The sequence below is a fragment of the Sus scrofa genome, chromosome 6 (genome assembly GCF_054392235.1).
Source record: "Sus scrofa isolate SSC_HxYL_T2T_F1_AM1 chromosome 6, Sscrofa_HxYL_maternal_Yorkshire_Landrace_v2.0, whole genome shotgun sequence".
Taxonomy (NCBI): domain Eukaryota; kingdom Metazoa; phylum Chordata; class Mammalia; order Artiodactyla; family Suidae; genus Sus; species Sus scrofa.
Window position 1 is genome coordinate 136,265,245 of NC_139388.1, and position 24,650 is coordinate 136,289,894.

Genomic DNA, 24,650 nt, shown 5'->3' on the forward strand with positions numbered 1-24,650 from the left:
AGGAAAAAATAAACAGAATTGGAAGGCATGTTCATGCCTCTAGCAAATAAAATCCTTAGAAACATGGCTACGTCTACCTTCTGTCACTTTCCATAAATATCTATATTTTTCATAAATGAATGACAGTGACTTATTTTAATCCTTTCAAACTGCCTGATAAAATATTATCAAAGTAAAACATATGGGATGGAATGTGGTACTGTCACAATTCAGAATGAGAGTTAGCTAGAGGGTCGGCTGCACAAAGAGAGCTAATGAAGCATTAGCTTAAAAACTGAGTAGTTAAACCTGTCAGATGCTTTAAGTTCAGAAGAATTTTTACTTAATATCTTTCTAAGGCCAAAAAGTTATTTACTTTTTCAATTTGTTTCAGGTCAATCTTTTGTGTTAAAAAGAAAGTCCATAATTTAGAATCTGCCTCGCCAGAGTACAAATCCTCTGAACCCAGAAAATTACAAAAGACTTGATTGTAATTTGTGCACGCCATGCCCATTCTCTTACCAATAAAGCTTTCAGACGCTATTTTAGTCTGTCAGGGACCCTCACTGACAGCTAACAGGCTTTAAAAAATTATTCACTTGAAAAACACTCAGGTCACTTGCAATTACTTACGCTTTTTCTGTTCCATAGCTCTTATAGTCGATAGCAGCTGAAACTCCAACCACTGTGGCCGGAAACAAGTAACCAGCAACATAGTAGTATTTCTTCCTTGAATATTCGCTTTCAAAAACTTCAACCAGCATGAGATACAGTTGCACACCTTCTAGGCACATCCAAGCAAAAGCGGCCAAAAAGAAGAAATGCAGAAGTCCTGCAAATATTGGGCATGCAATCTACAAAGGAAAGAAGCAAGTAACACAAAAGAGAAAATAAACAGCCCACTCCAAAACTAAGCAATAGTCACTGAGAGTACTCACCACTGTCTTTAAGATACATCATTATTTAAATTACTGCTTCTCTAAAAAAATTTTTTAATAAATAAAAACAATGCCAAATTAATTTAATACTCATGGAGGGCAACGCTAGGTATGCTAGAAGTATCACCACTATAAGACATTACTATTTTTTAGCGAAATCAAATGCAAATAAGAAAACATTGTTTTCTTCTAGAACTATTCATTATTAAATCTGAATATTCTACTTGCAGATATTTGCTTTACAGTTGTTTCCAAATATATTATTTCTATTTTTTCTATTACAGAATTTTAAAATTTGCTTTAGTGACAAATATGCCCGCTCTAATTACCTAACATCTTTTTCCTGTCACGTGTGGAGCATTCTTAAATTCATCCTGGCGCACACTATTTCCAGCATTTGAAGTGTTTTTTCCTGTCATGGCTCTCTCCCTCAAGAGTTTATGTATTCTTTATGGAGATATATATGAATCACTTTGTTGTACAAAAGGAATTAATACAACACTGTAAATCAACTATACTTCAATAAAATTTTAAGATTAAAAAATTCACCTTGGTGCAGATAAATACTAGGTGAAGCATTAACTAGTCACTAAGTTCTCCTTATGACAATGAAACATCAGGATGAGGAATAAATTGCTCAGAATATGAACAAATGATCACTGATCAGGAACGACTATGTAAACATAGTGAAAAATTTAAAAATAGGACCTTTTCATTTCCGTATCCCCATCATTCTTCTATTCAAATTACATGTTTTAATAACAACCCAGAAAAATGCAACTGTACCTTAATATGAGAAATGAATTAACTCTTAATATTACTTAACGATAAGGTTGTCTTTTAATTGATCACAAATAAGCCTTCAAAAGGGCCATGTCAGTTACATTAAGTTACAAGGTCAAATATTAACAGTGGCATATGTGGATTTACACCTGTGATAATTACTTTCAGAGACCCAAGGTCAACAAATAGAAGGGGTACTTACCATGTATTTTGTCTTATCGATGCCTATTAGGAAAATAAATTCAGCAATGAAAAGGTTGATGCAAAGGTTCTTGTGAATAGTATTACGGTCACTCTGTAGACCACGGAAAAAGCAGAAGGTGAAGATGCAGATAGCCAGGCAAACTAGGGAAATGACAATTCCCACCCACGTGATGACCGTAAGGAGTAATTCGTGAACTCCATCTTTATACTGAAAATAAAAAGAATATGAGGAACTTTAGTATTCCTTATTAACATTAAGCTCGGTTTCACATGTGAGAGTTCATTTTTTAATACTAGATTCTGAATAGTCATGTGTGTTCAAACAGGGCTCAATACTTAAAAAAAAAATTTGATCATCTAACAGAGTTCACTATTATCTAACTGCCTTTTATATCCAAAAAATGATCTATGAAACTAGAAGACTTTACCCTAGAAACTGGTGACTGAAATAATTACTTACATAAACACAGAGAAAATATTTTATAATAGAATAAAAGTACTTAATTATTTTAAAAGAACTGGTATTTGAATGACTTTCTAGGCTAACAAATAAGCCAAGTTTTAGGTTTTAATTTTCTCCTTGAATTTTTATATTATATTTATATACTAAGAGTTAAGTACATAACAGATCTGAGAGCTTTCACATATTAAGATATTTTTATCTTCTGGCTATCGTTATCTTAATCACAAGAAGAAATGAATACTAAGAAATATTCCAGAAGTCATTCTGATCTTTCAAAATCTGCATTTTCTTTCTTTTTCTTTTCTTTTTTTTTTCTTTTTTTGGTCTCTTTAGGGCTGCACCTGAGGCATATGGAAGTTCCCAGGCTAGGGGTTGAACTGGAGCTACAGCTACCGGCCTACGCCACAGCCACAGCAATGTGGAATCCCAGTTGCGTCTGCACACACAGCTCACAGCAACACCGGATCCTTAACCCACTGAGTGGGGCCAGGGATCAAACCCAGGTCCTCATGGATACTAGTCGGGTTCGTTACCACTGAGCCATGATGGGAACTCCCTAAATTCTGCATTTTCCAGTGTGTAAAGAGCTTAGGAAACTTACAGTACAAGTTGTGAAATGAGATTCAAACTTTCAAGATGGGGAGGGGATATGAAACTCCACAGCTCCCTGTCTCTTTTGTATAAACTATTGCTGTTCATTTTAGAAATCCCTGACCCTATTTTAAATCATTTTTTAAATGTCTGACACCTGCCCGAAGGGGAAAACCTTAGAACAAATCTATAAAGCACATGATTTTGAAAAGTAACAATAAATATAGTGCCAAGACTTCCTAAAATGTATGGACAGTGTAGAAACAATTAGAAACCCACATTGCTTTGTTTGCTTTTTAGTTACGATAAGCACCCAAAGAAGCGGCTATTACACAAGCTGTTTTGAATCTCTGAGGTTTTTCTCTGCTACTAATTAGAAGTGCAAATACTTACTGCAATTTCCCTGTGGGCCATGAGAATTGCAAAATTGGTTAGGTGGCTGCACGCACACGTTGTACGAGTTTTATTAGTGTCAACCAGCTTGCAGCCCTGGGTAGACCAATATCCCATCATAGTTCTCTCTGAGTAGTTCCAGAAGGAGCAGTTTGCATTGAAATAATTGTCAGGCTGGGAAATAAAATGACAAGATAAAATTAGGATTTTACACTCTAAGATGGCAATAGCAATTGTTTAATATGTGTAAAAGGTAATTTAGATTAAACTTTGCATGTTTCGGACTATAAAGTTTTTCATCAGCAAAATTGTAGACTCTGTATACAAAGCAGATATCTAACTTAAAAGGGGCTTTATAGTCCGAAACACTCTAAAGTCTACTCTAAATTACCAGACTCATTTTACACAATTACAATTTCCATCTTATGATTTTACATACTGATGGTACATCAGAATCATTTTTTTTTTCCTTTTCTGACAAAATTAGAGCCTTGAATTTGTTCTGAGAAAATTTTACAAGGACTGAGTGTTTTAAAATTCATTTTGTTTTAGGCCCATTTCTGTTCTAAGTGACACAATAGTTGACAATTTGCATCCTGTGGTTAGTACATCAAGGTTCTTAAAAGAATAAAACAACTGCAGAATACAGAAGAGAAGAGCCACACAAATACGTTGCTCTTTGCCAATCTTGGAGATTACTTGGCTGTTTATGGGCACTTATTCACTTTACTGAAACAACAGCCAAATTCTGCAGACAGTTTTCCTACACAGTGTAATTCTTTAACTACCAACTTGCATTCCAAGTCTGGGCAGAGGAATCATATCTCTTCAAATCTATATTTTTAAAAACATTACGCTTGGTAACAATTGCGTGACAATCGCGTTAATATGAACAATACAACAAATGATCTGCCACACTAAAAAGGCAGAGTTCTAACAGCTGCTAAGGTAAGAGTTAATTTTCATTCTAAAACAAATTACGGTCATTTACATTTTCCTGTTGATTACTGAATTAGCTTTCATTAAGAATACACTTAAATTCTAATAATCACTGAACCAGGCTCATTTAATTTTATGTTCACAGACTTAAATAAACTTGTGTCTCTGACCTAGTCCAACATGTGAAATTCAAATGGGAAGGTCTTTTCTTTCCTCTGGGCCATTTCCCCATTCCCCCTCTGTCCATCCCTTAGCAGGTCAGTTTTGCTTTCCTTCCACTTCTTCATTAGCATACATAACTTACATCAATGTGTGGTAGGGTGAAAAGCACAGGATCTGTCAGGTATACCCGGCTGGATTCTTTGTTGATTGAAACTGAAATGACATGGGAATTCACCGCAATGGTGCTATTTCGACCAATAAAGTCAGCACCCAGTTTTATGGTTGCATTTTCTGTACTAAGGAACTGTCCCAGACTCCGATAAATGATGAACACCAATTTTGCAAGACCTAGGAAGGTAAAACCAGTCATTTATCTTTACAGAAAATATGCTAAGGAGTATGATAAGATACAATAAAATAAGAATAAAATGGAAAAAAAATCCTTATGGAATCTTTATTTAGATTAAGTTTACTGGGAAAGAGTAAGGCATTATTTTAAATCTGCTTTTAAATGTTAAGCTGTATTTTTAGGAGTCAAATACTTGGCATTTTAGAATTAATAGGTTTAACTGAATAAAGAAAAACCTATCAATTTTTTAAAGACTTTGTTCCATCTTACCGTTCCTGCTGTTCTGTTTGACAGTATTTGCAGAGAGTTGGATTGAGCTGCCTGCTCCTTTGATGCCCAGAGGAAATTTAAAGTCTTGGACCTGTCCTTCTGTACTGAGGACTGCAACTTCTAGAACTGGATGAGGCAAAAGATAAAGGAGGGGAAAAAAGGGGAATTCTTTAAATTCAACCACAGAGGCAAATGGTAATTGCATAGAAACCACTATTTTCCTTTTCTCTTCTTAGAAAACTTTATTATTTACCACAAAATCATGAATAAAAAACTAAACTATTCTAAGAGGTCTTAAACTGATGACTCCAGAAATTTTGGTGTAATCATTTTAACATTTTCTCATAGGTTTTTTTTTTTTTTGGGGGGGTCAACTAATTCTTGTCTTTTGGCCTACAAATATAAACAGTGTCTGATTTATAGTACACAACTATCAAACTTTCATTTAAGATGTTAGGTTAAACAAAAAATATGAAGTATAAATTTGAATGCCTTTATTGCATGTAGACATCTGTTTCTATGTATATAATATATTTAAATAAATAAGATCACATAGTCAATTTTGAAGTAGTAGATTTTCACTAGTTTCTAAAAATAGGAAGACCAGCATAGCACTATTTAGGGGAAAATGTATGGCATTACCTTCATTAAAAAAATTTTCATTAATTCTTCCTAGTAATGATCAATTTTTACATATTCAAGTTGGGCAAAGTAGGTCTTGTGGGCCAAATCTGGGCAGCCACTTGTTTTGGTAAATAAAGTTTTACTGAGACACAGCCATGTTTCCCCATTAACGTGTCGTCTACAGCTGTTAACTATTTGCAGCTTAGACTACATGGCCTGCAAAGCTTAAAATACGTACTATGTGGGACTTTATACAAAAAGTTTGCCAACCACTGCAGTATAATTCAAAGTTCAAAAATTCAAATGAAGTAGCAACATTGGGAGACATGTAAAGAAAAGAAGTCAATACATAATATTAAGAACATTTATATAATAGATTAAGACCAATGTTGTTTAACTTTATTCAAAATATGTAACAGTAACATCAACATAAATGCTGTCTACTGTAATTTTAGTAAAGATTGTAATACTTTATATCAGTAAATGATTTTTTAAAAAGAATGAAAAAAATACCATTGTTTCTACTAAAGTCATCTATTTGATAGCAGTAATTAGAACGTGTCATTTATTGAGGAAATGGGAGAAACTATGAAAAATTCATTAATTTCAGATATTTCATTTTTTTTAAAACACATAATTCAATAAATGTGGTCCATAATTTTTCTCTGAATAGCTACACTTAGAAAAATATGTATATAGGGGTTCGTATGTACACATGTACAGACACACAGTATGACAAATTCATCCACTCTCTTTTTAGAAAAATGGTTCCACAGCATTATCAAGTAACTCTTGGATGCTATTTTTTAAGGAATTTTCACAACTTTGAAGAAATTTATAACTTGAGCTATAAATATGAAATGATAACATTGGAGATTTTTATTAGCTATGAGACCACATGTCATGCACCTGAAATATAAGTTTATAATGAGGGTCATATAACTCCTAGAAATCAGCTGCAGAAGCTGGTTGAGATACTTATTTTATTATCCATGCTTAGAAAGATGAAGCAGGTCGGCATGGGGGTGATCTCTCCTCAGATCAGATTCCATGTGTGTGGGAAGCAAATGTGAAGTGATAAGATGAGTGACGAAAATAGACATCTAACATATACCTCTCTCCCCCTCACACTGAAAGGGGTTCTCAGTTATTACTCTTAAAGCAAGGCAGAAGAAGGGTGAAAGAAGAAAATCCTTTGAGTTTTCACAAGATGTTCTGAATATACATGGAAAAAGAGTTAATTTCGTTCAACAAATATTTACTTACCAAATTTTAATTTCAATCACTATGTATTTACTAATTAAAATCATGTCCACAGTAAAGAATTAATTTGTCTGAACTTTAAAAAACAGAATCATTAATATAGATCTCACTAGAGATGCAACAATCAATTTAATATAAATAGACAAAAGGGAAAATTTCCTAGAAACATAAAAATGACTAAAATAAATTAAAAACCCCAATAGTTTATGACCATTTTAGAAAATGAATTCATGTTTAAATATATATTGAATCTTAAACAAGCTGCTCCAGGAAATATTAAAAAAAAATGTTTTTCAGCTTATTTCACAACACATACACAACCTTGATGCATAAAGCAGCACAAGGAGAGAAATTATAGGATATTCTCATTTATTTAAAGTATGCAAAAATCTTTATTGTATAATATCCTGAACAAATTGAGTTCAAATAAAAAAGACACATAGAAATCAATGCATTTGAAAATATATTAATGTCATTTACCAAACTAAGAAATCAAATAAGAAAAATATTAACAGAAAGAATTCAACAAATTTCAACACTCGGTATAAAAAAAATCTTCACAAAATAATAAGAATAAAAGAAATATTCCTTGTCCATATAAAGGTTTTGCTGTAAGGTAAGGTTTTCCTATCCGAACCTACAGAAGCATTTTTTTTTTAAGTCAAGATGATCCCTATCACAAGTTTCTTTCTTTCTTTCTTTTTTCCCTTTAAGGGCTGCTCCTGTGGCATATGGGAGTTCCCAGGTTAGGGGTCAAATCAGAGCTACAGCTGCCAGCCTTTGCCACAGCCCCAGCAACTTGGAATGGAGCCCCGCTTGTGACCTACACCACAGCTCATGGTTGCACCAGATTCCTAACCCACTGACCGAGGCCAGAGATTGAACCTATATCCTCATGGATACTAGTCAGATTAAATATCGCTGAACCACATATTACTAAAGGACTTAGTAGATGCAGTAATTCAAAAAAAACAAAAAGTACAAAGACTGGACAGAAAAAGCAATCTGTTAATTGTTTACAGAAACTATAATTAACTACATAGTAATGTGAGAGAGATTCTATATACTATCAAAAGTAAAAGAATTTAGCAACACTGCAATCAGCAAAATTAACTGTGTTCTTGTACATCAATCAACAATTAGGATGTGTAATTTTAAAAATTCTATTTATCATAAAAATAGTACACTTTTTCTAGGAATAAGCCTAATTTTAAAAGTACATGATATTATTGGGGAAAGTGTAGAACTTTATTTAGAAGACCTAACAACAAATGGAGAACTTCATCATGGTCCAGTATGGGAGAACTCAATAGATTAATCTGTGGCACATCTTTCATAATCTATCTACAAACCCACTCTATGTCTAATAAAAAATCCAACAAGATTTTCTGAGTACATGGAATTTGACAAGCTGATTTTAAAATGCACATGGAAGAGACAAGCCAAAAAAGCAGCCAAGGTCATTCGTGAGGTGGAAAGAACTCACCAGATACCAATATTATTAAAACAAAAACAAAAGCAACAATGTACAGAAAGTCGATATATGACAGAGATATCTTTACAAACCACTGGGGATAGGAATGGAGTATGCACTGAAAGCGGTGAAACAACTTATTATCCATATGGAAAAAAATAAAATTAGTTCCCTCATTCAGATCACAAACCAAATAAATTTCAGGTTGGATTGCATTTTACACAAATGTAAAAAGGCAAAGCTTTATCATTTCTGAAGAACATATAAAATTTTTATCACTGCAAAGTAGAGAAAAATTTCTTAAGCAGAGTACCAAAAAAAGAACAGACTGATAATCTGAATCATTATTCTATAAACAAGGTAAAAAAGAGGAAGTACAGACAGAATATTTTCAAACTATATAGTCTTCCAAGAATTAGTTTCCAGAAAGCATTACCTACAGAAAATAAACAAGGAACAATTGTGGACAACAAATTCACAGGAGAGAAAATTAAAATAGCCAATAAATGCATTAAGTAATCAGGGAACTGCAAATTAAAACTATAATGTGATCAATTCAAATCTATTAGAATAACAAAATTTATGTCTACAATCAAGAGTTGGCAGAGAGAGTGATGGGGAAAAATGATATTACTGATGAGAATGTAAACTGGTAAAATAACATTAGAAAGCAATTTGGCAGTACTCAGGAAAGTTAGAGGGCCATGCTCTATTACTGAAAAACTATTTCTAGGTTGTGTGTGTGGGTGTGTGTATGCATACAGCTCTAAAGATACAAAGATAGGAGGAAGAGAACATGAAAAACTTTCGCTGCAGTTTTTCTTATATCAGCAAAAAAAGCGTAAGCTACTAAACTATCTATCACAGGCATAGTTAAATAATTGTGGTGCATTCTTAGAGCAAATGAATGAACTAGAGGTTAACATTATCAACATGCATAAGTATAAAAAATATGATGGGGTTCCTTGGTGGCCTAGCATTGTCACTGCTGTGGCTTGGGTTTGCTCCCTGGCCTTGGAACGTCTAGAAGGAAGCGGGGGGGAGTGTGTGAGATTTAAACCTGGAGGTTTTTAGACCAGCCAAAGAATCTAAAGGAGTACAGAAAACTTTTCCTCTCCAATAGGAGTAATGCTTCGATCAAATGTACAACATGGACTTATTGGTATTCTGGTTAAAACAAATTAAGAATTAATGAATTTACAAAAATCAAATAAATGAAACTCCCTTTTTATTTTTTGAACCTATTTTTAAAATTTTTTTTAAAGTATGACAATGACATTATGGGTTTTTTAAAGCAATATATGATATACATATATATGAGCTATATGTTAAAATATTTATAGTAATAATGTAATGTTAGGGTCTGCTTTAAAATAATACAATGGTGTAAAGAATAAGTGAAACGGGATTAGCTAGATGTTGTTGAAGCTGGGTAATGAGGATTTTTTAAATCAAAATTTAAAACTTGCTTCTCTGAAGCTATCATTTAAAAAGTAGAAAGGAAAATCACATACTGAGGGAAAAGAGAGTACATATATCCAACAAAAGATATGGGAATATATAAGTAATCTTTATAACCCAGTAATAAGTCAAAGAACCAATTAAAATGGGAAAATAGATAAACAGGTACTTCGCGAAAAGACATACGAATGTCCAATAAGCGCATGAAAAATGGGAACAATTTTCAGCAAAAAGTTAGCAATCACACAAACACAAAATAAAACCAAAATGGGATTCCACCACAACTATGAAAATGGCTAAAATTAAAAAGACAGCAAGCAATAAGCAATGAGGTCCTACTGTACAGCATGGGAACCATATTCAATCTCTTGGGATAGAACATGATGGAAGATTGTATTAGAAGAATGATATATGTGTATGACTGGGTCACTATGCCATACAGCAGAAATTGGCACAACACTGTAAATCAACTATACTTTAATAAAAAAAATTTAATTAAAAAAAGACATTTGAGAAAACAATTGTAAATGCTAGGGAGGGTGTGGATTAATTGAAACCCTAATTATTGTTTGGAATATAAAATGCTACAACTGCTTGGGAAAATAGCAGCTTTACTAATTAGAGCCCCAAAGTGGAAGCGACCTAAATGTGTAACTGAGTAGATACACAAATAATGTTGTATCCTTATAATAGAAATCCGACAATGAATGGATTGAATTACTGATGCTGGCACCAAAGTAGATAAATCTCAATAACATTATACTGTGCAAAGGAGGCAAGATCAAAAAATGTAGTCTATGAGTCCATTCAATGGAAGGTCTAAGAAAAGCAAAACTAAATTATAGTGACATAAAACAGATCAGTGGTGCCTGGGGCTGGGGTACAAGAAGACTGACTGTCAAAGATTATAAAGGACCCTTTTAAGGTGGTTAAAATATTGACCATACTGTTGGTTGTATGAGTGTATGCTTGTCAAAACTCATCAAACACAGTACATTTAAAATAGCTGCTCTTATCGTATATAAATGATACCTCAAAGTTTAAAGCTTTTAAAAAGTTATGATCAGATATAATTATAGCATACAACTAAACCATTTTTATGAGGTCATGTATAAGGGTAAATCCCATAATAAAATGAAAATAAGGATTCAAGGAGAAATCACTACAGAGGAAAACCAAATTGTCTTAATAACCAAAGATACTATAGCCACACCCAAAATTTAGATAAGAACTGTCAAGAGAGTGAGGACATAAAGGGACAATGGGCTATTTAAGTGCTCATGTCTAAAAAGAGAACAAGTCCTAGGAAAAGGTTGAATGGTGAATGCCATACTAAATTATGGATAATATTTGTCAGTAAATTGTTTATATCTCATAAATAAAAGACACAAATATATTACAATATGCAAAATGACATTCCTATTGATAACTATGCGTAATCAATATAAAATACACACTAAGTTCAGGGAATTATTTTTGAGAATGTATACTACTCTCTAAAAGAATCTCTACCCACAATGTTCTCATTTGAATTAAACGTTTTAGAATATCACTGTGAAGGATAATCATTTAGAACTCAGAAAACCACAGGTACTGGGGAAAAAATATTCCTGGCCAATCTCAAACTGAGAAAAAATATCTCAGACATATTTAATAATAGTGTTTTCCACATATGTGAAGCTGATGGGAGCAGACAGTCAACCTGGCCTATCAAATGTTCCTGCACTCTTGGAAGGAGCTTAAGAGGGAAATTTTAGGGTTTGGGGTTTTTTTGTTTGTTTTAAAACAGTCTTTAGAAGATGTAGAAAACAAATTCGGTCACAGTACACCCCTTCAAATAATACTTTCTATGACTTATCTTCCGAGATGATCAAGTCTACATTAACTTCCCTTAGAGGTACATCCCTGGAGACATATGTGAAGAATTGTTCATTGTGTATCTTAGGAACTTTGTTAGACTACTAAATAAATTAACTTTAAAAATGACGAAAGCTTTAGACAGGAAGGAGGCACTTTATTCATCTTCTATTTCTACTAAGCTATGGCAGAGTATCGTTTTCTGAATGACTGGTATCTCAGAGTGAGGCAGGCCAAATTTTTTACTTCATTCAAAGTTATTTACCATTTCAAAATCCCACAGAAGTAAATAAAAACATGATTTTAATAATACCCTCTTTCTTCTGTTATTTAAAATAAGTTTAAGGTTTTGAATTTAAGTCCAGGTACCATAATTTGATTAATGTCTACTTCTCCTAAACACCTGGATTTTCTGCATTTTTAAAGTCCCATGATTTAGGCCTGGTACAATAAGGCAATGAGATAAGGCATCTCAGATAGCAAAACTTCATTCAACATCTGCTGTTCCAGGCACTCTTCATATGGAAGAGTCGTCTGTGCTCCCTTTTGGGTTTTTTCACATTTCTGCTTGGCAAACTGTTTTTACTTTACTAAGGGGTACTATAAACTTCATCTGAGATCAACCCCACTGGATAATCAATGATTCTAAATCAGTCAAGCCTAAATGAACATAATTTCATTGTATCTACTGTATTTCTTTCAAATATCATCAAATGTGAATTCCTACCTCTCACTGCCAGGACTTAAATTCTAAATGATGCTTTGAAACTATCTCCAGTGATTTTGCAATCTATAAAGCATGGATATTCTGCACTATGGAAGATATAGTTCACCGACCATACTTTCACCTGAAGGCAACTGTGTTTAATATAAACATTTGGCTCAAATTTTGTGTGCCTAAAATATCTGACTGGAAGAACACATGCCAGAAAGTAATTTAAGTTCATTAGGAACGTATTACATAAAATGGAAAAGCACTGTACCACAGGTCCATAGCAAGCACTTTCATTACTTAATCCATATTCTGGCATTTACATACTCTAAACACTTTTTTCTTTTAATGATTTTTCAGTTGGAAAAAAAAAACACAAAAAAACAACTTTTAAAAGACACAGGACATATTTCTGGCTTCTGCATTAATTTTATGGACCATGATCGATAATATCTATTTTTTAATAGAAAAAATAATTTGACAAAAGAAAAGTCTGGCACTGGGAAATAGCCACAAAGATTCAGAATGGAAGCATTATTCTCTTCAACATCTATTCTAAATCAAAATTAAACCTGACAAGAGATTCACTCACCAATATTTTCTGTGGGCATTGAGACCCTAGTTGGTTCTACAAGATTGTCAGCCAAGACAAAAGCTCCTTCTTCCAATGTATCCAGCAACATTGTTGCAGTATGTGCTTGTTCAGAAGAATTCATGTGTTTCCATGATTCCAAAGCTTCAGGTCTCAGAAGGTTGTCCACTGTGTCAACAATGGCCTGCATCCATTAGAAAAGGATTGTGAATTTTGACTGCCTTTGGTACCAAGGTGATTTTCAATCACTGACTAGTGACAACTGTAATATATATCTGTCATGATGATTTACTCTTATGGAAGAACACCTGGACAACATATATCTAGCTAACCTGATGTCTGAGCCTTTCAAAAATAGGATTAACTGAAGATTAGAAGACTACTATTGGATTATAAGGACTAAGTATAAAGAAATGACTCTTTTCTGTTTATCTAATTATAGCTCAATTGTTGAAGAAAAATAAAATGAGTGTCAACTCTTAAAGTGAAGTATTACTCTGATATGCATGGTCGCTCCTACCTATAATCTCAAGACCTGAATGTTCTAAAGAGAACACCGATGTTGATAGAATAGCCTAGTATTTATGCTTGAAAATTAAATCATATTGTTTTTTGGAACCTGAACTAGAATAATAACTAAAATTGGGCCTTATAATATTGTCTACTTATTATCGTTGGTAAGAAAACTAAGATGATTGCAAACTGTGTAAATTATCTGTGAACATTCTCACTTTTTCAATTCCCTGTCCATCTAAATAACACTTGAGAGTATGCATTAATTCATAAACAATGGTCTGTTTAAAAGGGGATCAAGAGAACAATCAAAATATTTAAAGCCTGTACTAACAATGAAAACAGGAAGGAAAAATAAAGTCTTCATAAATATCCAAGTTATAAATATTCATACATTTAGGTTTAGTTTATTGCCACGAAAAGCACATTAAATAAAAAAGTAACCCAGTCAGTCAAGCAATTGAAGGCAGGCTTTAGTAGTGATACTTAACTGCAGTTGTATACTGTCTAAGGCCTGGACAGGTGAAATCACTGTTTATTTACTCTTTTCCATTTACCTAGTTATAATGTGTCATTAAGCCCAAATATAAATTGTTTTGACCTACTGGTAATCACCAAGAAAAAAAAGAATATACACTGTACAAAGAACAACAACAAAAATGGATGGTTTGAGGTATTATACTCCAATGAGCAGGGGGAAAAGTTGTTTGAGGCCACTGTCAAGAGTAAGATTAATTAGCTCAATCCATCTTAATATCCTGTTCTGTCTGCCATGTGAGTCACTATGACCTTCCTGGCAGGTAGAAGATACTTGCAAGTGGCATTAAAGGCTTTTTTCTCTCTCTAATGGGAGAGAGAATAGTCAAAATGCTCACACTGATCCTGCTGCAGCCATTAACTAAAGTGGAACAGAAATTGGTCTGCTGAGGCCAGATTCATTAGTTACCAAGAAATACAGACTGGAGCCTCTAATCTAAGTTACAAATGAATCCTCTGTCACAAAGCAGGAACTCGCTTCATTTGCATAGTGTAAGTCAGCTTCTGATTTGTAATTTAAGAAGTTTTATTAGTCTTATCTGAACAGAGAAGCTCATTTGAGACATACGGAAAATGACACTGGTCAGAAATTAAGGTCATGCTGAAATTTACTGCCTATACACAAAACTCACTGATGGCATGCTTTTATTCATTTGAAATGCTCCTTATCTATTATCATTTGTATTTTACCAGTGGAATCAAAATGATCATTAGCCTAATCATATTCCTGAAGTAGTCTCCCTGCCAAAGAAAAAAAAGCTATTCTTTGCTCACTGAGATATATATTCTGGGTAACACACCAATTATTACGTTTCACATATCAACTAATACCTTAAAGGTGAGCTGAAAATTTCAGTATGACATATTCTGTACACGTCAGAGTGTATTTCTTTGCCCCCATTAAACAAGCTAATAAGGGACTTTCAAAATAAAGTTCTCAGATCTAATAATGTCTATTGCTACCTAGTCAAACGCTATTCTTTATTTTCTCTAGACCCTTTCAACTGAAATTGATGATGTCACGACTTTTAAATGATCATAACCTTTGTTCTACAAAACCACAAAGTTCTTTGGTTTGCTTTGCATACGTATGTGGATTAGCTCTTCAAGGTTCGATTTGCTAGGAATATGGTCCCCCGATGAGTAAGGTTAGAAAGTAATTATCTCAGGAGTTCCTGTCAAGGCTCAGTGGTTATCGAACCTGACTAGTATCCATGAGGACGTGTGTTCGATCCCTGGTGTTACCTCTGTGGGTTAAGGATCTGGGGTTGCCATGAGCTGTGATGTAGGTTGCAGACACGGCTCGGATCTGGCGTGGCTGTGGCCGACAGCTGTAGCTCCGAGTCAACCCCTAGCCTGGGAACTTCCACATGCTGCGGGTGCAGCCCTAAAAAAAAAAAAAAAAAACCACATCCAGCAAAAGGAACTTCTAAAATTCACAGAATAAAATAAAATGCAATGTGGTATTATTATTTGGATCTATTGCACAAAACTAGAATGGCATAATTTCACTGTTAGCTGCAGTGTTTCCTATTTTATTTGGATATACCAAGGAGAAAAACAGGCTGGAGTGGACAAGGATTCTGGGCCAAATGGTGGCTTTCTGTTTCTATTATCCCAACAAAACCCAACAAATAATGTATATCAATAGTACTGTCACATTATTTATGTCATTTCTAGTAATCCATCCCCATATCAACCTGATTCTAGAAATGACTCCTAAAAATTTCAAGACAAAGCCTATTTTATTTAAGAGTACACCACAGAGATAAGAAAGCAGTGACTTTTCCATGCACATACATTATGGCTACACAGTCTTTGATATGATAAACTGCCAAGAATATATCATAGCTGTTTTACTCAAGATGTTTTTTAATCCACAGAGATGACAACAGAAAATAAAGAGACTTTATGGTCACTTTCCAATTCAGAGGATGTTTCATTAAAATTCTTGTATGTTTGGCTGAGTGGAAAAACAGCAAAAATTATAAAAAGAATCATTTGCTTATTCTGAGAGGAATATACCTGTGAAAGGCCAACATTTGTACAGCTGATATGGGGCACATTATATAATTATCAAAGACTGAAATACATTGGATCATGCAGCAGGATGATAAAGCGTAGCAGGCAGCTGAAGAAGGGAGAAAGCAGGGTAACAGCACAGGAGAGATACCTTAAGGTAAGCCCTGCATGTCTTCTCTCGTTTTTGGAGCTTTTTAGTAAAAGAAAAGAAAATCAGAGGTTAGATTTTTATCTGTTGAAAATGAGGAAAGAAGAAATCCTCAAAAATTAAGCTGGTGTTCCTGAGCTCAGTGTTTATTATGTGTTTCTATACTGATTGCCATGATTGTTTATTCAGTTTTTAGCTATATTTTACTAAATGTACTAATCCAAAGGATCTTGACAAAACTAGAGACAAAATAGGTGATGAAAAGGAAAGAAAAAACCTACAAGGCCATTTCAGCCACGTATTATGGATAATATGAATCTCATATAAACACTGTATAGTATGATTAAAGTAATCATATTTTTGTCCAGGTAGGAAAAAATTAGTAGCACTTACAAGCCACACTTCTAGCAAAGGAAACTTGTCCTTCTCCCAAAACCTGCCATTGAAAACTTAAATAGCTAACATTCACAGATCCATCACAATTTTGCTATAACCACAACAGCTAACTGTATTAACACAAAGGATCTGAATCGTATAACACGTAATCTCTCCCAGTGCAGATAATGCCTTCTAAAGTGAGAATACCGACCGCAACCAGGAGGACAAAGGCTGCCACCATCTCCTTCAGGTAATTAGCATCGTTTGGAGGGATAGGGATGCATCTTGCTCCTTTCCCAATTATCATTCTTTCTTGTGAATTATAGGAACCAAATTAGAAGTTTTGTTTCTATGTGTATGTCCAGGGGACCAGAAATTGGGCAGTCAACTGCTAGTGGAAGCCAGAGCAGCCAAACAAACTGTCTAATTGAAAACAACGGAAAAGTTCTACCTACCTTGTTATAACTCCGTCCAGCTGAATCCTTTTCACTAGGTTTTAACTCCTGCAGCTGTGCATCAAGGATGTCCACCAATTGCTCCATCAACCTCACTGAAGAACTCACGTCCCCAGCAAACACTGGCCCTTTGGTATGTTTAGCCAGTTCATTGGCAAGGCTAGCAGCATTTTCTCCACTTCTGATCTGAAATGACAGTTTATATTATCTCAGTAAGATATCTAGTTCTATTTGTGGCTTCCTGTTCATCTCCCAAGTATCTTTGTTGTGGTGGGAAAAAAAATATTTGCAAATATGTCAAAATCTGCAACTGAGACCAATAGCATTTTCTTCATATCAGATGATTAAAGTTCCTTAGATCCTCAAAAAGAAATTTTTAACCAACATTTAAAAGAAACAAAAGGGAAAAAAAATCAGAAATCCTTTAAGACATTTTTCAGACAGCCCTCTCATTTCACTGCAACCATTTTAAACTGCTATTTGAAAATCTTATGTATTTAATCCAATGATTCAGAAATTTAAGTCAGAATATAGCCAGTATAATACTGAGGGTTATTATCTACTGCTTGCATTTCAGAAGGATGGATGGTGAAGGAGAAACTAAAATGTCACTGCATTACTCTGTAATATTAAAGTTACTAATGCCTTTTGAGGTGATTTTTAGTTATTCTATCAGAATCATCAGCGATATGAACATCTGCTGGCATTCTGTGGATTCAGTTGCAAACTTAATGATATTTGATTTATTAGGCCAATGCACTATTTGTCTTACAAACATCAAAAGAAAGAGAATAAACTAAGTATGAATGAAATTAAGCAAGAATGTACTCATTAAAAAGCTTAACATGGAAAACAGCATGCCCTAAAACATATGCAACTTTGAATAAATAGTTTACAGACAAAACTATGCATAATTTTTTACTTTTGTACTGAACAAAGAGCAAGAAGGATGGTTTTAACATACAAAGCTAAATTATTTATGTTAGACGTTAAAGCCCTTAATCACCAATGTGTATCATATTAAAAGGTTCCAACCAACCTTCTGAGCCAGCTGATTTACCCAGTGTGAGGTACAGTTGCTAAGATCGGGGCCCTTAGGGTTCCATGTTCCAGTGGAAACCATGCAGAGATACGAGGCAGTTCCTACAACAGATGTAGAAAACAACAGTGAAATTGAAACCATTTTTTTCTGCATGCATTCGGGAAATCAGCTATGATGATCCTACTCTGTGTGTTAAATTTTGAATAAACACTAATGGAAGTAGTTGACAATAACTGACAAAAAAGCAGCGTTTAATGCAGAATATAAACGGTAAATATAAAGTCTGCATAGAAATATCAGACGTTTACAGCAAACAAACAAAAAGCCCTTGATTTTCTTGGTACTCATCCAAAATGATACTTGTAATGAGAATGACAGCTGTTAAGGCAGCCTCACTAGAGAGTCCAATGGCAAAAATCTCAGGCTTGACCTAGGTCTTTAAGAGGTCATTCAGGGCCTGACTTTAAATGACTTTCATAGTTTAAAAACTTTTCAGATGTCCACACAGGCTCGATTACCAAAGTAACAGAAAGAACAATGTTAGCTATTGTAATTATCTCTTTCCTCAAATAAAATCACTCCAGTGTAATTCAGAACCTATTTAACCTAAATTTTACCTTGTATTTATAGTATCTGACAGGAAATACCTCTTGTTCCCTTGGGACAGGGTCGCTCAACCATCATTCCCCTTTGTGTCTGAGGCCACCTTATCCCCCTCGCGTCTAATGCTTCGCAGAATCTCTCTGGCAGGGGAAAAATATTTGTTACAGGAGGAATTTTGGTTGTAGAAACTGCTGGAGGTGGTTTTGTCCCTTTGCTTCCTTCCTGCGATCCAGCTACAGTGGTGCTCATGGGGCCTTTCTGTGAAGTTGTGCTTGTGGTTGATACTGTGGTTTTGAACAGCTCAGCTGAAGAAGTTATTGTCACAGCTGTGGTAGGCACTATGGAAAAAAGATGAGTATGTTAATCTCAAACACGCACTCACACTCGCATGTGAAAGTGTGCACGCACACACACAAAACCCCATCCACCCAACTACCCCGACACCAACAAAAGGAGAATTACTGAGAATTTCTCTACAGGGTGGGCAGAAGAATAAACCTCTTCCTTTGGTCCAATCAATTCATATTGCTGGCTAAGCAATGGCAGATTAGGAATTACTGTAAATTTTGCTCTATGGCTCTGTGTTAGGCTTACTTTGCTCTATGGCTCTGTGTTAGGCTTACTTCTTGTATAATCAGATACAATGAAGTATCTGATTATACTGTTTATGTATAATTTTATCACATGTCATCTAACAGGAAATGAAGGACAGTTTCAGAGAACGTTTCCATGTACATATCCAATAGAGTACATCCCTACTCAGTCATTTAGAAAACTCATTTTCTTATATAAATTCATACACTAAAGCAATGAAGTTCAAAGTATCAGCAAAAGTCTGACCATTACATATAATCAGGACGAGAGAAAATTTCAAGTCACCATCTTTACGTCTTGAGGGAAAACAAATACTGTGACATCTTTCCACCCAGCAGCCCATTCTTGCTTGAGAGCCTTTTGAGCATGCCTGATTAGATTCAAACAGAAGATGTGCCTGGCATGCTTTTGCTGTTTCCGTAAGAAAACATCTGAGGCTGCGGAAGATTCACTTTTAAAACCGTAGTATGAAAAAGCAACTATTTCTGGTCAGAGGTGATAATGCAATCTCCTATCAAGATAACAGGTTGGATCAAATCTGCCTAATTCAAAACCAACCCCACATATCCTACTGGCCCTTAACAGGGAGTTATCCATTTAGAAGTAGAAATTTAAAAAGAAAAACAATTTTAAGGTTATTTTGGACTTCCAACCTTACTTTTAAACTGTTAAAAAAAATGACACAACGTTTTCTTCATTTATTGTCATTTAATTAACAAAAATTCTGTCAGTAAAATTTAATGGTATTGATTAAAATCTATTAGGTGATCACACTAAATTTTTATCAGTATTTATAGAATACTGACTCTTAAGACCTTATACATGTGAGCCTTTAAATTGATGAGTAGAGCAAATTTAAAATAACTATTTCTTAAAATAATCTTATAAAACATTACCTTACTTTACACTTTTGCTATACATAAGAAACAAACTAGAACATCAAAATTTATTGGAAAACAAGTTCATATTATCACTGACACAATTACTATTTTAAGTTCTAGTCCAAAAACAAGTTAATCAGAAAGAGTGCACCTGTTTCTAGTTCTTTAGTAGTGACACACGTCTTGAATAAGTTGCAAGGCATACTTTTTACACACTTTTTCATTCCATTGCAAGAGAAACTTATTAATCAAGTGTTTTATTTCCAGGGCATCAAGTCACTGACCATATGAGAGAAGGCTGTGTACACTAGTCAAACATCATGCCTAACCAGCTGCTGCAGAAACCTATTCAAACCTGTCTATCTTTCTGTAAAGCACTTTCCTGACATCTTGTTAAACCTCGTAATTTTCTTTTGATTACAATGCAGCCAGGCTTTCAGTGCTTTCTCAATTAACATTTGTCAAAAGCATCACAATCTTTTGCAGAAGTGTCAAATGAATGCTGCGGAATCAAATCTTAAAGGGGAGTGGGGAATCCAAGCACAGAGAGAAAAGGGCAGAGCAAAATAGTTTAGTGCTACACAATCTGATGTATCCCTTGACATCTATACTAATTAGTACATATTTAATCACTGAAATATGTATTAACAATACTATAATTAGTGATCTGTTAGCTAAGCATCAGTAAAGATTGATAATAAATGAGTGAAGGTAGGCAATAAAATGATGTCTATTAAACACACAAAATTTCATGCAACATTCTATAGCTTGTTTCTATGTGTTATTGATAATAAATTCTCATACCTTTTTACCTTTTGTTCATCAAAAGAAGTTTAAAAGGAAGCAACACATTCTTCAAAGGTAAATCAATGAAATATTGGGATATGAAAATAAAATGAAAGTCAACTTTAAGTGACAAAATTAAACCCTTTAGGAGGACAACTATAAGATTTTATAAGGACAAAGTTTAGCAACTTCAAGGAAAGTAAGTTTTTCTAATTTAGGAATGCAGCGGTATTTCTAAAAATCATTATTTTTTTTTACTTAGGTGAAGACAGGTCACAACAGGGCATCCCATAATGATAAAGGTTTACACTTATTCAACATTTATGCACCAGATGCTCTGCTAATCACCATTCATGGATCATCAGATCATCTTATTTAATCCTTACCACAACCCCATGAAGTAGGCAATATGATTATCTTCCTCTTACAGACAAGAAAACTGAGCAGTGGATAAGGTTAACCAATTTGTTCAGGTCACTTGTCCCTAGTTTTAAATGTTATGAACTTATTTTTCTAGGTAAAATATTTTCATAGACTCTGGGGAAGTATGGCACCCCCAAAGCAATTTGTCCTTATTTTGGAGCATTTAACTGACACTGTGTTTTGCATAAATCATGAAAAGAAGAAAAAATGTTGGGAAAATAACATAAAATACTGGAGCAATAAAGTTTCATATGTGCCAAAGGGTCAAAACTCAAGAAGATTCTCGAAGTGGTAACAGAAAACATGGAACTCACAATACAATTTTATCGTCATCTAAACCCTACTTCACAGAGCCCAGAAGTTACCAGGACCGCATATCAAACATATAGATTAACTGACTTAGCATTCTGCCTACTACTATCCTTTGATGACCAAGACCTAGAAATGGTGCCAATAATCCTTATATTCAATAGGTACTCATGATTTCTACAGCACATACAGAATGGTTTTTACTAAGGGTATTTAGTATTTCCAATGAGGGTATTTACTAAGAACTTGTTCTTTATTACCAACTTTTTCCCTGTCTGAAAAGATTTTAAGGACAATATGTATTTATGCTAAGGGCAGTTATTTCTCTCTTTCAAATCCAAAAACTCACCCATTATTCACTGAATGAACTACAGCTAGAATGAGTCTGTAGTCTGGTAAGGCGAAACTGCAGATTTATTAAATTTATCCTTATTCAATGTCTAAAAGCAATGATCATCTTTTATTTGGCATTCCTCATCAGGGGAAAGGAGTTTTAAGAAATACGCATTCAATGATAAACACTTCCTACGTAATAAGCTTAACTGGCCTCTTGATTAAATTTCCCCTCATGTCTAAGCGTCATACTTCATGATTACAGATATTCAGAAACTGTCAAAACACAAGACGATATTTTTCAATAATATTTGGGATATGAGATCTGCAGAAGGATTAAGTAACTATAAAGCATTGAAACTAAGACACAGAAAAGAATTAATATATGACTAAAATGGGTTTTTTGCAAGCCCATTTTATAGAAGAAGAAAGTAAAAGAGGAAAAACAGACCTAGTTTAAGGAAATGGAGCAAATTAACCATAATCGCAGAACACTAAAAAGTCAAAGAAAAAAGAAAGATGTATTTGAAAACATCAAGGCAAAGCAATAATACACTTGTGCTGTTAGAAATAAATGGCTTGAATTTATAGATGGGAAAAAGTATTAAAGCTAATACAGTATGAAATAGTCTACAATGAAAAATTATCCACTTTACAGCACAACGTATACCTTGGCTACATACAAGGTAGCCAATCCAGTACATAAGACCTGCTTACAATGGCTTATTGGTTTGACCTAAATGTATGGGCCAGGACAGTTTCTGTAAGGCCTCGTCTACATTTATACCAGCACACGTCTTAGATGAGTTAAGCAGGAATCTCTCTAAAAGCAGTCAAAAATAAAGCATAAAGAGCAAGAGAAGGGAAAATAATTCAAAAATCAGCAAGAAAAATTTAGGTCAAATAAAACTTTTACCATTAAGAGCTTAATAAGGGGTCAATATGATTTTTACTTTCTGGGAATGTATAAGAATGGCTAACTATTTAGGATAACAAAACTAAGCTGTAGAAACACAGTTACCAAAATATGTCCAAATTTCTCAATTTCAAAGCTAGTTAACTGTATTTTCCAAAAAGCACCTAAATCATCAAAGATTTTTTTCATCTGAAATGGATCAAATTACTTATTAGAACATAAGTCACACATGGAAAATGACATTACCCATCTTGTATTGCATACAGTACTTGTGACATGGAAGAGGGGCAATGTTTCTTTGTTGAGCTAAATTTGTACTCAGCATCAAGTGCTGCTTGATTATGAGTTTACATTTAACATTTTCTTTTTTTTTTCTTTTAGAGATTTACTGCCACCCCAAACAAATTTAATGGCCGTGAGGGTAACAGAGGTTATACAAAAAAGATGAATACAAGTATCTACAACCACGTCAAATTTTGTTAGTTATTGACCTTGGCCTTTTACAAACCTATAGGATAGAGAAGCATGGCACCAGCTTTTAGAAAAACCACTGGGATAGAGGAGCTATCCCAAATTGCTGGTCTCAAGAGGAAGAATACCTGAATTTAAAAATAAAGAATACTAAGATATTATCAATAAAGACATTTATGCCATAACAGAAGATTTCATTGCTGAAAGTTTAACAGTGGGACATTGTTACAATTTTAAGCCAACAAATTCTAGGTGTACATGAATTAGACAAAAAAAAAAAAGAGTTTGCCCTAAGTCCTATGTCATTATGCTCTTAGGTCATGGACAAAAATGATCTATTTTGGTATTCTATGACGCAAATTACAAGTTTAACTAGAAAAGGCTTCTGCTTTTGAGGTTCTAACCCTATGACAATATTTGGCATTTAGTAACATTATGCCTTAAAATATATGTGTGTATATGTAGTTTCGTTTAAGTATGTGAATGTACATGGTTTTAACAGAAGAAAAAGACATTAATTTCTATTCCACCTTGTTGAATAGATTGATTCAACCACTTCAAAAAATATTCTTGTTCCTACAATTCTGAGGTAATTCAATAATGTGAAAATTCCAATTAACTCAGAAAATTGAAATATTAATTCAGATCTTTAAAAAACAAATATTATTGTCCAAATAGAAAAGACTTATAATTAGTCAAAGCTCAATAATAATATATTAATAGGTCATTCTTTTATCACGAGTATAAGGTAATCTTACTTTAATGAAATATTCATTTAATTTCCCCTCAAAAATTACTCACTGCAGAAATTAATTCACTTGATGAGCTAAAATAATGTATTTCCAAAAATATATTAGGTAATGATCCTCCATAAAGAGAACACAAATCCAAAAAAAATAGTAGCAGTTCTGTCTTTATAAATCAACACTTGGAATCATTTAATATTTAGCCTATGCGTGACAGTTCCAGTCACAGAAATATTGACCTAAAACCATCACAAATTTGTTAGTTAAGAAAAGTACGTAATTTTACACGATGATCTAGTAAAATGTTGAATAACTCCTTCTCCAACCCAGAGAGCAGACACCAAAACTTTAGAACACATATGCCTGGCATTGTGCATCAAGCCTAGCCATTCTCCTGGGACTTCCTAACATACATTTCCTTTGACCACTGGCGCCAAGA

The 24,650-nt window shown here is 34.0% G+C and overlaps 1 protein-coding gene and 1 long non-coding RNA gene across 23 annotated transcripts in view; one reads left to right on the top strand and one right to left on the bottom strand.

The window, feature by feature from the left end:
- The window catches only part of ADGRL2 (adhesion G protein-coupled receptor L2), a 190,459-nt gene that overhangs the window by 21,951 nt on the left and 143,858 nt on the right, over positions 1-24,650 (bottom strand). For 13 of the 22 annotated variants that reach the window (XR_014805165.1, XM_084959058.1, XM_021096397.2 and 10 more), the window contains 9 exons: positions 18,797-19,090; positions 18,147-18,250; positions 17,108-17,293; positions 13,055-13,238; positions 5,072-5,197; positions 4,595-4,800; positions 3,352-3,525; positions 1,903-2,112; positions 613-833 (listed from right to left, as the gene is read on the bottom strand). Coding sequence is in view for 21 of the 22 variants with exons in the window: in XM_084959058.1 (XP_084815184.1) it covers positions 613-833; positions 1,903-2,112; positions 3,352-3,525; positions 4,595-4,800; positions 5,072-5,197; positions 13,055-13,238; positions 17,108-17,293; positions 18,147-18,250; positions 18,797-19,090 (1,705 nt within the window). In the remaining variant the exon portion in view is untranslated. Of the gene's footprint in view, positions 1-612; positions 834-1,902; positions 2,113-3,351; positions 3,526-4,594; positions 4,801-5,071; positions 5,198-13,054; positions 13,239-16,277; positions 16,317-17,107; positions 17,294-18,146; positions 18,251-18,796; positions 19,091-24,650 lie in introns of all 22 variants that reach the window. The other 9 variants (XM_021096393.2, XM_021096408.2, XM_021096414.2 and 6 more) reach the window with 2 other exon arrangements.
- Positions 16,192-17,153, top strand: LOC146402827 (uncharacterized). Its single transcript, XR_014805166.1, has 3 exons — positions 16,192-16,283; positions 16,830-16,902; positions 17,018-17,153. It is a non-coding gene; the product is annotated as an uncharacterized LOC146402827 (long non-coding RNA).